The sequence below is a fragment of the Rhamphochromis sp. 'chilingali' genome (assembly GCF_963969265.1).
Source record: "Rhamphochromis sp. 'chilingali' genome assembly, chromosome: 8".
Taxonomy (NCBI): Eukaryota; Metazoa; Chordata; class Actinopteri; order Cichliformes; family Cichlidae; genus Rhamphochromis; species Rhamphochromis sp. 'chilingali'.
The window spans coordinates 8,221,241-8,236,569 of NC_137935.1; the positions used below are offsets into that span (position 1 = coordinate 8,221,241).

General features: G+C 38.1%; 2 protein-coding genes across 4 annotated transcripts in view; one reads left to right on the plus strand and one right to left on the minus strand.

The window, feature by feature from the left end:
* The window catches only part of fndc3a (fibronectin type III domain containing 3A), a 46,080-nt gene extending 44,332 nt beyond the window's left edge, over positions 1–1,748 (minus strand). For all 3 annotated transcript variants that reach the window (XM_080888122.1, XM_080888123.1, XM_080888121.1), the window contains exon 1: positions 1,198–1,748. The gene's annotated coding sequence lies outside the window, so the exon portion shown is untranslated. The remainder of the gene's footprint in view (positions 1–1,197) is intronic.
* Positions 1,749–4,131: 2,383 nt separating this feature from the next.
* Positions 4,132–13,893, plus strand: rcbtb2 (regulator of chromosome condensation (RCC1) and BTB (POZ) domain containing protein 2). Its single transcript, XM_080888181.1, has 12 exons — positions 4,132–4,352; positions 5,300–5,434; positions 6,093–6,243; positions 7,028–7,194; positions 7,274–7,432; positions 7,780–7,887; positions 7,994–8,136; positions 8,393–8,583; positions 10,028–10,154; positions 11,665–11,804; positions 11,912–12,042; positions 12,155–13,893. Exons 2-12 carry the CDS (start codon positions 5,309–5,311, stop codon positions 12,293–12,295), a joined length of 1,584 nt encoding a protein of 527 aa, XP_080744307.1. The 5' UTR covers positions 4,132–4,352; positions 5,300–5,308; the 3' UTR covers positions 12,296–13,893.
* Positions 13,894–15,329: the final 1,436 nt, after the last annotated feature.

The window sequence follows — 15,329 nt, forward strand, 5'->3', positions numbered from 1 at the left end:
AATTTTTGTAACACTAGCAGGCTTTAGATGAATGCCAGACTTGTGTGGCTCTGAGGCCTCCAAGCCAATCACTGCAACCAGCTGGTAGGTTGTCTGGTAATTTTATTCTAGTTGTAAATTACTTGCCAGCACCACAGTGACAACAGCTACCTGGAGGTCAGTAAAATGAGAAGCAACTAAGGGAAATCCCTAATGACAGGCAATTCTTTATATTTCCTCTGACCACCCACCATTTACGCAGTTAAAGTCAAAATTTCTTTTTTTTTTTCCCCTCGTATGGGAAAAGATGATCTGAAAGTTCATTACACATTTTCCAAATTTGATTGTGGTAAGTGGAACATTATGATTTTGATTATCAAACAGATGCAGTGACAGCAGTAACATATGAACAGATGTATACTTCAGTCTTTTTTGCTCCTCTTTCTTTAACAAAGTTATCTGAAACTTTCAGAACTATAGCCTATCAGTAGTCACCACCTACGACTAGAAAACAGCTGTAACGTCTGTTATAGTTGCGCTGCAAGAAATCTGTATCGAAATAACAACAGATAACAGATGTTACATCTGTTGTTGCCCTGATTGTGCCTCACATTTGTTTGTGGCTACAGAGCAGTTGACAAGGACACACCAGCTGTTTTTCAGTTGCAGTTTTAGAGAAAATGGGAAAACACCTTGAAGATTTGAACTAGCTTTTCATTTTAATTATCAGCCACACAAAATTGTGGTAATGATATTTCTTGTCGTTGTTTAATAGCGCTGGTTTTTTCTCAACTGTAATGCGTAAATTTAACTGTAGCACTATTTTCGTACCAGACATCTGCACACGGGGTAACAGCTGGTTATCCTTTGACTGAAAGTATTTGACGTAGCAATGTCGTTGACTCTCGTTTAACATTACCTGGCCGGTCAACTACACGCACAAGCTCCTATTTTATGTCACAGTATCGGTTGGTATTTTTTTAGCTCCTTTAACAAGGTTAACTATCTCGCACCCGAGACTGTTTACTTTGGCTACAGGTGTGTGTGCTTAGCGTTATATCATAGCTAATAGTTATCTAACTGCAGCCTTATTGTAGCCAACGTACTGACAAACAATAACCTTACAGGTTAGTTCGACTTCCTTAAAATGATATCGTCAATGTTGTTCGCTGTAGCAAAACAAGACTTATTACCAAAAGCGCAGCTAACGTTACTCACCCAGTCAGTTGGCAGAGCAGCAGTCTTGCTGAACAAGCCGATGCACAGTGATGAGTCTTATGCAGCTCTTCCCCGAAATGTTTAACGTCAGCAACCTTGGATGACCAGCAACTTTCTGCAGAACCTGAAGCTGATGAGAACTTGCTAGCTACCCAGACAAACACAAGACAAGGCAAAGTGTGACATACTAGCGTAAGCTACCTAGCTAACAGTTAGCAAGATAGTATGCGGTCTTCTCATGAACGACGCAGGCTCGCGTTAACAGCACCTTAAAACGGTCGAAGTAGCTAGCGAGCGACTGTGACGATGCAAAGTATCGATAACGTTTGTCTAACCCTCAGTTTTATCGAGATAACTTTCCATCCAACCCTGTTCCTCGCATAAAAAGCAGGAATGTCGCCATCGCTTACACGACTTAGTGCGCATGCGTATTCGGGCAATTCATCACGAATCCTAATTTACAAGATAGCAAAGATAAACGCTAAATAATGTTACTATATTTCATTTTGTTTGTTGTGAACCCGGTCACTATCCGGTGCAGTTATGATGAACTTCATTTGCCTACCTATTTTTTTTTCCATCACTTTAAGAAAGACCTTACGGTTGACGTGTCTATGACCGGTTCGTCCAACCAAGTCAGTCGGGGGTGGGGGGGATCTAAGAATGCTACGTGGTCAGTCCAGGGACCACCTTGCTGTTCTCCATATAAGACTACACTGCTACTTCTACCTGGTTTGTAACCAGAAGCACACAGTTGTACTAAAAATTAACAAGCATGATTGAACTGCAGTATTTTACACGCCAGAGAGCCAATACGGAATGTATGGAGAAAGAAAAAAAAACAACCCTTTCAAAATTACACACTGAACGGCACAAGTGATGTCAAACCTACACAAGACACACACAGACAATTTGAAATACAATATCGCTTTTAGCAGAAAGAAAGTGTGGATCACTGGTTCTTGTAAACCGTGCAGTCTTGGGTTTGTTACACGTTTTGAGTGAACACAAAGATATTTTTGTAGTATTTGTGTACTCCAAAAAAGCTTATTTTAAATATACATTGGTATATATCAAAGAGATGATCGTTTTTCTGATTGTTTTGTGTTCGTTCTGTTTTATTGATTTTTTTCCCCCTGGTTTGTTTTCTACTTGAAATTTACACTATTAGAAATTCATGTTGCCTGGAAACTGTAATATTCCCTTCATTCATGTGCCTTCCAAATTTGATTTAATTAAAAAGTATCTATCTATCTGAAATCTTCTTTCATGTGCTAGTCCCTTCTGCATATTAAGTCTCAGACAGACAATTGCACAAACATCACAGACAATGTATCATACACAACCTAATGTAGCTACCTACATACGAAACTTCACTATGCTATATATCATATGCATATAGATGTTGTTGAAACAATGTACACACTCACCGTTCTTGCATAGGCGGTCTTTAAATCTTTGGCAAAAACATGTGCTATCCCATCCACTGATATACACCAAGATGGTTATCAATGACTCCACCTGCTGGACTTAATAAAGGAATGCCCCATTGTGTCTGCTATAGTTCTCAATGAAATATGCAGTGGAGAGTCATCTCTTTCCAAAAATTTATTTGACTCTTTAAGACAGACGGATTATGCAGTAATCAGTGAAATATGCAGATTATAGTTGTGTCATTGCAGGGACTGAACCAGTGAACAGCGAACACATCACATATTTTATTTTACACCGTGCATTTATTTTATGTATTTATTTTTTTTAATGTAATAACATAAGACATGTAACTTGGGATGCAGTGTTACGATTTCAGAAATGCACATAGACTTGTTGTTCAAATCTGTACTCAACAAGCTCACACTCAGCAAAGTTATATGCAAACACCTGCACACACTCGAAGATGAAGGGGCATATATTTTAAGACTTGAGAAGAAGTGCATGATGAAAAAGCAACATCAAGGACTGCAGCAGAACACAAAATATAATACAAAGTAATGAGAAACATAATGAGGAAGTAAATGTAAGCGGACAATGAAGAGGGAGCAAATTTACAAGGGCATCATTATGCAGTTGGACATCGTTTCTGGAGGCAGTAATTCTAAAGCAGTGGTTTTCAGCTCCCCGAGGACTTCTTGTTTTAGGTGCTCTCTTGTCTGATTCAAATGATCTGTTTTTGTTTTTTTTTTGTTTGTTTTTCAGGCAGCTGCAGCATTTAATACTCATTTTATCAATTGAATCACATTTTTGGAGTGGAGATTGGAGGTCCTTATGAGAACCTTTGTGTTTTGAGAGTACAGAGTGATGGGATAATAAAATAATTCAAACCACGCAATAACATGAGCTTGTACTAACTTAAACAAAATGCACCTTTCATGGGTCAAAAGACCGTGATTGGTCAGTTAGGGTCAAATATGTGATGTGTGTGGGCAAGCAAGTGTGTGTATTTGTGTGTGTGTCAGGAGTCAGGTGTCATTCTGTTTACATTCTACTGTTTTAACTTAAAGGAGATTAGCTCTCCATTGATACTGAAACTGTGCCTGTAGTTGTAATGGTACAGGACGACTCAGCCAGAAATGTATCACCCACATCTGTTTCACACCAGCAATTGTTTCCTAAAGTTCCACACAAAATTGATATTGGTATATCAACAACTCCTGAAAAGTAGGGTGAAATATTTTTTTTCTTAAATAAATAAATAAATACAATGTATGCCACAGATGTTTAAACAACATGCAAAAATATTCTCCATTAAACTTATAACCCATGTGAGTCTTGGGTCGTTATGGTCTATTGACCAGTAATGTAACTTCACAAATAAAAGACTATTGGATTTATTTAATCTTGCATAATAGATGTCACTAATTACTGTATAATACCAATTTAACCTTGAAGCTCCCAGGTCCGATTTTCAGTAAACGCACCAAGTGACTACAGGAAGTGTGGTGTTGTGTGTGTATGTTTTTCAGGCGGTGGTGTAGCGATTAAAGCTAGCTACAACAAAGTGCAACCATAGGAGCTAACGTGAAGCTAGACCTACACCAGTTTGTCGGCATGACGTCCCCGGCAAAGTTATTTGAAAAATATGTTGGGTGACATGTTTTAGTATCTTTTTTTTTAAAATCAGAAAACGACCTCGCGGACTAAGCACTAGCTAGAAGGTAACGTCAACACTTGGAAGTACCAGCAACAACACCGCTCTTTACGCTAATTAGCTTGATAGTTTTTGTGGGATAATTTCAGGTAGTAGTTTCATTGCTGACAGTTTATATATCAAAACCAACACACTTAGTTTTGCGGTGCTTGTTTGTGTTGTCTTCGGTATCTGCTAATTTGACGTATGGGACATCTTACCAGCAGCAACAGCAGCTGGTGGTCATGGTGGTGTATGTGTGTGTTTAAGGAGGTGTTGTCTGGGTTCATGCAAAGTGCAACTTCATATTTCTGCAAGGCAATGCAACAGCACTGTAAATTTGTCAGACGCGGCAATAAAAACAGGTTTTTGTGTTTGTTTGTTTTTGTGAATAAAAACTGAGCTGAAATATATTGTTAGCAATACAAGATAATTATCTTTTATAGGCGTCACAAATAATGATACACAGAAGATCAGACGAGTAGGTTTTACTGTTGATTGCAGTTTTCCATTTAACACACAGCCATAGACAGCTGTGTGGTTTGATAATAGAGAGTAATGGTGCAATCATTGAAACCGTTATATTTGAAATATTATGTTAGACTTTAGAGATGACATAATTTTGACTTTACTTTCTGTGGTAGTAAAGGTCACAGAACAGATGTACACGTTTTAATCTGTCTGCCCATCTAAATCTGAATGCTGCTGGTCACTCAAGAGGGATGATAAAGGTGGAAATTTAATAATCTTTTCTTTAACATATATGTATGCATTCCATGATACAGGGCAGAAAGTTCCTATTATCCAGTTTAATAACCATTTGAATACAATTAAACAACCAGACCATCAAAGTATTTAACATGAAAACATACTCCTGCTTTTATCTGTGTTTTTCAGTTTATCTAATCAACCTTTCCTTTATTCCATAGTGAGTTAGATTCATATGCTTCTCCATGTTTTTTCTTTTTTTCACAGCTGAGTAGTATGCTGGACGTGGGAAAGTGGCCAGTGTTTGCACTTCTTCCTCCTGAGGAACTCCGGCTTATCCGGCAGGCTTGTGTATTTGGCAGTGCTGCAAATGAAGCCCTCTATGTCACAGTTAATGATGAGGTAACATTTGGAGTTTAAGCAAGGTTGCCTTCTTGTTCTTCTTTACGTGAAGCTGTCCTGAAGCACGCATAGAAGTCATTCATTTCTCTGTATTGATTTTTGAGTAGTTCTTGTTTTGAAGTGGATATAAAAATGCTCCAGGCCTTCTTGCTCTCTGCTTGATATGAGGTGCAGTTACAGGCACAGGGATAAGCAGATAGAATGAGGCTATCTTTAGCCATATGAGCTTAATGCCTGAGCCTTTGGAAAGGTGCAGTGCATGCCTAATCTTTCCACCCTTGCTTATTTGTTTGATGTTATGGAACAGCCAACTGTACCGTTAAATTGTATTTTGGTGGATTTCACTTTAAATTATGCCGTACATCACATTCAGCAGTCCCAGCATGAGCATGCTTGCTGCCGTTTTTTTTTTTTTTCAGTCATAATTTTAGAAAGACAGTGTCTCAAATTATTATAGCCTGGTTTCAAGTGTAGTTAGTTAGTTTGTTTTAGTGTACCGGTGATCATAATTTGCAATTTGCCATCTTAGACAGATTAGATTAAGACAACTTCACCATTTTGTGATATAAAAAAAATGCACAATAAATATGATCGAGTAATTCTTATTTGTAAATGTATATATTTTAAAAAAGACATTTTTAATGTTTTTTCTTTGCAGGTCTTTGCTTTAGGGACTAACTGTAGCGGCTGTTTAGGGCTTGGAGATCTTCAAAGCACTATTGAGCCACGCAGGATTGATGTCTTGTGTGGAAAGAAGATTGTGTCTCTAAGCTATGGAACGGGGCCACATGTGGTTATCGCCACTGCAGGTAATGTAGCTCCAAAACCTTTTTTTCTGTGTGTGTCACCAAGGAGAAATGTCTTCAGGAGGCAGAGGAATAAGATCACAAGCAAATGAGTCCAAACATGCAAAATGCATATTTTATTTGATATTTTATTTTTATTTTGTGCCACCATTGGCTTCATATTGTATCTAGTTTTTTAAGTGTGATTCTTTTTGGTCAAAGTGGACTTCTTGGCCAAGAGATGTGGTTGCATGCATACTTAAATTACGATTAAAAAATGCATTCAAACTGTTAAATTTCAAATACACATTCAATTTTCACTCATTCCTGTTTGGAATATTAAATTAAAATGTCTGAGAGTTGCTTTCAATGTGATTATTGCATGCTTATTTATTTGGATAATTGATTGCACCTTTAACTTTGATTAAAGCAACATAAAGGTATCTGTTTTCCTGTAATATGTGGTAATGATTAACTAACTCCACATCATCTGAGGGAGGCCAGTCAGTTTGAGGTTTTTTTTTGTTTTTTTATTTACATGTGGAAAAATCTTTGCTCAATCTGCATTTACAGTAAAAGAAGTTGCAAAAAAGTTAATTATGGATATGTTCTCGTGTACTTCATTTATACTGAGTCAATGCAACACTAAACTAAGTGAATCAAGGCATTTAATCGATATCTGTGATGTCTGATAAAAGTATGGCTGCTTAACTTGCAGTATATCATGTGAAATAGACTGCTTCTTATCTTTTAATGAAATATTAACTTCTGTGACAACATCAATAAACTTGCACTTGTTGCTGTGTAGATGGAGAAGTGTATGCCTGGGGCCACAATGGCTACAGCCAACTCGGAAATGGCACCACCAACCACGGGCTGACCCCTGCCCTGGTGTCCACTAATCTCCTCAGCAAGAGAGTGACAGAAGTGGCCTGTGGCTCCCACCACACTATTGCCCTCACAACTGATGGAGAGGTAAATTTTCCTCTACTTGCTTTGTTTCTGTTTAATCTGAGAATTTTTCTGGGTGGTGAGCATTCATCTTTGTGTTCAGGTGTACGCGTGGGGTTACAACAACTCTGGACAAGTTGGTTCAGGTTCTACTGCCAACCAGCCGACACCGCGTCGGGTCAGCAGCTGCCTGCAAAACAAGATTGTGGTAAACATAGCCTGTGGACAGCTCTGCTCTATGGCTGTACTGGACAACGGAGAGGTAACTGGTCACACCCATCTATACATGTTAACCATGATGAAGCAGAGAAAAACAAATTGGATTTCTAACAGTGTCTGAAATGAATTTGTGTTTACGCTCGATCTGAATGATGACAGCTTGAAGAACGGTCCTGGAGTGTGAGTGGAGACAGTATAGTTTAAAAAAATTAACGTTCAGTCTCTGTCAGAAGACCTAAAATAGTATTGCATTTGTTTTTACACACAAAATCAGAATCTGAATTTCAGATTTAATTTAACAAAAAACCCAAGAATAAAAGTACTGTGATGTTCCGCACACTTATTGATAACGAGGTATGTGCATATCCCAAAATCGTCCATTGTTTCCAGATCTATGGTTGGGGCTATAATTGCAATGGACAGCTAGGTTTGGGCAATAATGGAAACCAGCAGACACCATGCCGAATCGCTGCCCTCCAGGGTGTAAACATTGTACAGGTAAGAGCTTAAAGAGGGATAAATCTAACAAAATATTGTTTTTGATTACTTATTTCTGTTTGCATGCATCTTAAATACCCTCTTTTTTCTTTTTTTCCAAACACAGGTCGCTTGTGGATATGCACACACGTTGGCACTGACAGATGAGGGATTTGTTTATGCTTGGGGTGCCAACTCATACGGGCAGTTGGGAACAGGCAATAAGAGTAACCAAGCGCTCCCCACTCCTATAAACACAGACAAGGAGAGGTTAGTACTTTGTTACTTTGTTCCCATTGTAAATTACCAGCAGTACTTTGCTACCATAATAGGTCACAGATCCCTAGAATAACCAAACGTCTCAAACTCGTACAAATTCTTACACTTGTGGTTTTATGCTACGGAGTAGTAAGGGACTGATTGTTGACTGTAAAAGAACTTTATTAGAGAAATGTTCACTTTTCATATGGGCCTTTTTCTGTCTTAAGTTCAAATGTATATCTAGATTTGTGATTTTTCTCGGTAGGATAGTCGAAGTGGCTGCATGTCACACCAGTCACACGTCAGCAGCCAAGACACAGAGTGGACAAGTTCTGATGTGGGGTCAGTGTCGAGGTCAGGCTGTAGCCAGTCCCCATCTCGCACATTTCAGCAGCACTGATGATGTGTTCGCTTGCTTTGCCACACCGGCAGTCACGTGGCACCTCCTCTCAGTAGGTAAGAGTTTTATAGGACCATACATTTCTTAAGTTATTTGACGAACACGCAGAAATTCACAGTGAAATACTTATATGCCTATCCAGCTGTATATAATTTTTTTTATCATTAGACTGTCACCCAACATGATTGCCTAACAGTAAAAGTTACTCCCCGTTATTTTTGTGGGAAGGGTGGTCTTAATGGCATCCATCTCTGTCGCCCATTTCAGCTGTTTCCTTGTGGGGTCAACTATTAGCTCCTTGGTCTTACAAACTTGCAGCTGAAGGTTTTTCTCCCTACACCAGTCACTTAGGTGGTTGATCTCTAACCGTCAAGCAGAGTCACTGTTTCGAGATCAAGTCCGCTACTGCTCTTTCGTCAGCGAAATTGGTGATTTGATTTTGATTTATTGATTAGCATTCAAATTCAAATCTCAGTGAAAACAGTGAAAAAAACAAACAAACAAACAGTGAAAACAGAACAAAAATCTACCATAAAGAAAGAAAGCATGAGACAAGGCTAATCAAAAGGTATTGGCTGAAGCATTTGCTTATTACGCCAACCCTTTTCACAAAATATCTTTTTGTATGCAGCTCCTGTACACAGGGCTTGAAGAAAATAATAAAACAAAGCAAAAACCAAACAAACAAACAAAAAAAAAAAAAAAAAAAAAAAAAAAAATTATGGGAACTTGACGAAGTGGCCACACAGTCGTAGGTGTAGAGGAAGTACAGGAAAGGAGGAAGCAGATGAGACTTTGTGGTTTACATGTACCACCTGTGGTTTGCCAGTCAGGAAATTAAGGATCCACTTGCACTGAGAGAAGTGCAGGCCAAGGTCACATAGTTTAATAGCCAGCCTGGAGAGTATTTGTAAAATTGAAAAAGAATCCCAAAAGTCAAACTTTTACAATAATTGAAGGATTTTTTTATTACATTTTTGACACTGACATTTACTTGTGTGTCTGGTTAGAGATAATTATGCAGTAGGCATTTATCAGTGTACCATAGGTACACATTCCTGCAAGTGGTCTGAGAAATAAACAGGAAACTCTGTTTGCACTTCATTTGCGACAAATGTTTATACAAACTCAACACAAACTGAAGAGCATTAACCTGTAACTGTGATAGCTTCATTTTTTTCTTTACACTCCAGTTAGGAAAGCTAATGTGATGAGCTAAATTTAAATATTGACTTAGCATTTAGGTGGACATTTTTTTAATGTTGGTAATATTTTATTGTCACCTGTGGCCTTAAAGAAATATATTTTCATTCCCTATATATAAATACCTCATAGAACTGTCTTTTGAACTGAAATGTAAAGAGAAGTTGTTTAAATGTATGCTTAGCAAATTTATGTTTATTTTTAAGAGCAAAAAACCCCCAAGACCAAATGCTTGTATTTAACAAAAAATAAAATAAATAGTAATAATAATTTTATGTTGGTTTTTTTTTTTGCCAGATGGTGATGATTACCTCACAGTTGCCCAGTCTTTGAAGAAGGAGTTTGACAGTCCAGATATTTCTGATCTGAAGTTCTTGGTTGATGGGAAGTGCATCCATGTTCACAAAGCTCTGCTAAAAATCAGGTACAGAAAACAAGAACATTCAGAGTCCTTTAGGTGATTCTTTTTTCTTTTTTTTTTAAAAAGGACAATGTAGACTCATTAACCATGGAAGTCTGGAAAAGCTAATCCAGTCTTGTGGCATTTTGAGCAGCTGGTGTGTGACTGGAAGGGTGTAACATGCAGTGTATCGTTATCTTTGAGTGCACATAATGATCTGTGGAATGGAGACAATGTCTGCAGCTCTTCCTTTCTATTGTTGGGCCACCACACTCTGACTGTTTAAAAAAATTATATATATGAATGCACACTTTGCTTCTCTAACCTCTACTTTCAGCTTGGTCACATGGGTGTATTTTTTAAAATCCAGACAACCAATTTAGTCACTGCAGCAAAAACAATGAGCCATCTTTGTGTGTAAATATATATAACAAACACTTAATTTGTGCTGGTTTCCCTATATTTAAACTTCATATGCTAAACAGTTTCCTTATCTTCCTGTTAAACTCACGGGGTAGCAAAGACAAGCCTATTGTTTCCCGTGTTTCTTTTTATAACCACACTTGAACACAGAGTATCTGCATTCCAGTCCCTTGCTCTTTTGCACCGTCAGTAGGAAGGAGCCAGACTGTCTGCAGCTTTAACCTTAGTCCACTGGCTCACACGAATATGCAACAGTGGAAACTGTCTGCTTGCGCAAGATCACATGCAAATTATATGTTTAAGATGCATCAGAGAGTGAAGATTCAGTTGTTTTTTCAACCGTGTCCTGAGAAGCAATGGTAGAGGCACTGTTTTGAGCCATCAGAGATTTGCAGTGTGGAGAAAATTGAAGCAAAAAAACAAATAAAAAAATGGTAATTAGTGGTAATTAATGCAGGTGCTTATAAGGAATAAAAGGTATTGCACTTGGCCTGTATTAGTAGGCATAGTCAAAAAGAATCTGTTAAAAAAAAAAAACAACAACACAAAAAAACACAACAATTTTTCTTCTATTCTTCTATCCATCTACCCTTGTGGTTGTTTTTAACTGGTGGGTATTTAGATTAGATGCTGTTGAACACTAACAGGCATGGTATAGTCTCTGAATTCTAGGCTCCATGCTGGTAACCACATGCCTACCAATTCTGTGACCATGTGGACTCACCCGCTAAGACATTAACTTGCAATGCACTAAACATACATGTACCCTTCTAGCAGAATTCAAGGAACTATCAATAAGTAATTTCAACAGCAGAGTATAACTGCCACTACAACAGAAAACATGTTTTCATTGTAATGTATGATGGTATAAATTATTGGAAGTTGAAGCTGCTTTTTCTAGTTCAGTATGAAAATTGTGGATTTTTTTTTTAAACCTCCTTTTTTTTAAAGTTTCTTGCTAATTTCCTTTTTTCATTTGGTAATGCAATTTCCTGTTGGCATAAGACTATATTTTGTCACCTGCACATGATAAAGTGTGATTGCCCATTAATTAAGTTAGTTTGAGTTAAACGTGCTTTTGTCACAAGTCTTCTGCTGTCTTTCTCGATAGGTGTGAGCATTTCCGAACACTGCTGAATGAATCTGACCAGGATGCTATAGAAATTCATCAGTTCTCATACTTGGTGTACAGAGCCTTCTTGGAGTATCTCTACACTGACACTATAAACCTGCCACCAGAGGACGCTATTGGTAAGGATAGACATGGATCACAGTTCTTTACAGCCCAGGAAATGCTGCAACAAGTCAGTGCAGAATCTCGAACACAATCACGTGTGTTTTTGTTTTTGTGTGTGCAGGGTTGCTTGACTTGGCCACGTTCTACCGAGAAACAAGACTGAAGAGGCTGTGCCAGGAAACGATCAAGAGAGGCATTTCTGAAGAAAACGCCATCACTCTGCTCTCTGCTGCTGTCAAGTATGAGGCGCGGGTAAGCTTATAGCCCCTGATACATAGTCAAAGCACCATGGTGGTGGAGGCGTGCACAGTAGCTAGTCAGTTATACTCCTCAGCACTGACCAGACAGCCCTCTTCATTTTTAGGACCTGGAGGAATTCTGCTTCAAGTTTTGTGTCAACCACCTAACGGCTGTCACGCAGACCCAGGCCTTTGCCGACATGGATCACGACCTGCTCAAGAACTTCATTAGTAAAGCCAGTCGCTACGGGGCCTTCAAAAACTGACTACTGGGCCCCTGTTGTGATGTATTCAGCACATTAAAGTTTAATCTCAGTGACGAGAGTCCATTCTAGACCAAAGTAAACACCCAGCAGATCAGCGCCTCAAACACGTGGCACTAAGGATGTAAATACCTGAGAGGTAAATGGTTTAAGGCCCCACTCACCAAGTGATTCTTCTTTGTTACCTTTCTGAAGCTAGCCCAAACACGGTGCTTGGTTGGAACATAGATACAGGTTTATGCCACTAGTCCTGTAACAAGCACACAATGCTGAGGCTGAATAAAAGGATGTGCCACACTGGTCAAGGTTTACCAAGACAGCCAGTACGTGGACATGTCACAGTAATCAGCTTGGACTGGATACCTGAAAATGCTGAACATACTAAACGTAATCTGTTGTGATAGAATTGTTTGATTTGGTATTTGAATCGTTTTTATCATGCTGCCCTTTTAACAGTTCCTAATGCAATCAGTATGTCGTAAGTTATCTGCGGTCAGCATAGACAGGATCTAAAAATTTACCAAGTCAGCTATAAATGAACTCTTCACATTGTGCTGCTTTTCTTTGAAGCCTTCATTCTAAAATGTTCTGGATTTGGAGGCATTTTATGAGGGAAACACATGTAAAACTGCAACCTGTTTCCCCCCCATTTGTTTTTGTTTTTATCTGCTTTATGATTATATTTGTTAAGCTCGCATAACATATTTTGCCACTTTTTTAAAGTTTCAGTTATTCTTCAGTTCTTCATATACCATCCAAACTTGTGGTCTGACATTTGTGTTCACTAACTTTTGCACTTTTTTGCTGTAGAAAGTTGTTTTTCCCACCATATGCTGACTGATAGGAAAAGGAGCAGTGAGTGAAAAGAGAGCATGCTATTGCATGTGTACTTGTACAGTTGTTCAGACTAACCCTCTCTATGCAGCTGGAAACAAAGTTTGACTTTCACAAACGTGTTGAGTCTTGTGTACACTGTACAGTAGATGCAGCTGATTTTTTACAGCTGCATTTCATTGTATGTTTACAGATTTTTTTGTTAATTGTGTTTTTGTTTTTTTTAATTATTGCTATTCTTAACATATTGGCAGCAAGCTTCTGTTTCCTTTTTACAAGATTTTTGCTTTTTTAATATGCATCTCTGGATAGTAAATAGTTGTGCCAACTCACTTCGTTGGAGCTCAAGTCTAATAAAGGGCCTCATGGTCTTTAAATGCAGTTACCAGATAATTACATCAGGAATTCCCAAATCTGCTTAAATGGATATAACTAAATGTGATCACTTAAACAAGCTGATTGGAATGTTTGTTTGTTTTTGTTTTCTTTTTTGGAACTTTTTGGTAATGTTTTTAATTTGTATCCAAAGCAAGCTGCAACCTGCTAACTTTGGCACTAATGGGAATATAGGAAAATGGCAATTATAAATACATATTAAAACAAATAACAACATATGTTGTTGAGGGTGTTCTTAAAAAGCTCTTGTCATGTCATTACCATGCAAATGCTTTAGAAACATTTGACATGAAGTAGTGTTTTTGTTTTGTTTGTTTGTTTCTTTGGTTTTTAGGGGGTGAGAGTGAAATGTATGGAAATGAAAGTCACGAATTTAAAAAATAAAACATGCGTTACTTCATGTAAAGTTGTAACATTGCAGGTGCCATTAACCAGTAAGTGGTTGCTATGATATCAACATTTTAAGACACGCACATGCAGTGCACTTTGGCTCTTCATCTCCACCAAGAAGCGGAACAGGCTCATTTTCACTTCTTCCTGCAAGAGAGAGTCTAACGTCACATGTGCCTGCGTGTTTCCTGAAGGTATGTCTTTAGTACCATATCATCAAGTGAGATTTCATATACCTTCCACAGAATAACAGGATGTGGTCAAAATTAAGATGCCAGACAAGTTGGCAGAATCAAGTATAATAGAATTTGTTGATTTTTTTTTTTATCTTGACACAACTCTACCCGACAGAAAATGTGTTTGAGGACATGTTATGATGAAAGGCAGAGATTCCAGTTCAGTTACTTTATCCCACCTGGTGGCCACAGAACAAATGATGTTCAATTTATTTCCGCACGGCTTTGAAGATCACTGTGATTGTCAGTATGACGATTATTTTGCGTCACGATCCTGCTGCCAAACCACTCATGGAAATTCCAATATCTAATAGGTTCCATCCATGACATTTAAGTTGTGGAATTACTAAAAGGTACTTTTCTTTTTTCATGTGTGTGTATTTGTGTTGAATTAACTTTACACCTTCCAAAGGACTTGTACATCATGTACAATTACTCAACGTGGTTTTGCACAGAATGAGGAAGGACGTGCAACAGCTAACAGTAACTGGCCCTGTGCCATGTACAAATCCTCCTTTACTGAGGCTAAATGCCATTTTAATTTCTGAATTATTTTGGCATGATATGACCCTCTGATTAGATGAATACCACATGGAATGAAGCGAAGAAAGAAAAGATTTATATAAAAGCAAAAAGTGAAGGACCTCAAAATTGTGCCTTAGTAGATGCCTGCACTTAATATCATTTCCACTACTTACTTTCAGTAGTTCAAAGTAAAGGGTAATCTACAGTTTGTTTACTTTTCCTCTTATAGTCTACTTGGGGCTAAAAAATAAAGCAGTCTCTCCAGTGATGTATTTTGTAAGTGGAATAAGCTGTTGGTTTGATAGAGCTCTTTAACTTGTCACAGGGCTTTTTTTCAATATCAGTTTGTGTGGTTGGTTCATCTACCCACTTTGTTTACATCACAGTTGTAAAATTACACACTTTGTGTACATCAAATCCTTGCTGCAGCAGAATGCTAGCACTTTCTGATAAGTCTCGTGACTTAGCATCTGGGAAACCTGTTTTTAAAAAGAAAGAAAGAAATGCAGGCAGGCCTTTGCCCTAGAAACAACCCAAACACCACTCTGCATACCTATTCAGCCATGCAAAATAGCTTGTTCTATTCAAGCTTGCAATAGAGTTGGGGGTTTTTTAACCATGAGCCAAATTAAACGCTGTGGTTTTATCAGCTTCCT

Excerpts from the sequence above, each read along its gene's own strand:
- rcbtb2 (XM_080888181.1), top strand. The coding sequence starts at position 5,309 with ATGCTGGACGTGGGAAAGTGGCCAGTGTTTGCACTTCTTCCTCCTGAG. Across the intron at positions 5,435-6,092 it reads ATGTCACAGTTAATGATGAG|GTCTTTGCTTTAGGGACTAA; the intron begins GTAACATTTGGA and ends TTTTCTTTGCAG. Across the intron at positions 7,195-7,273 it reads CCCTCACAACTGATGGAGAG|GTGTACGCGTGGGGTTACAA; the intron begins GTAAATTTTCCT and ends CTTTGTGTTCAG.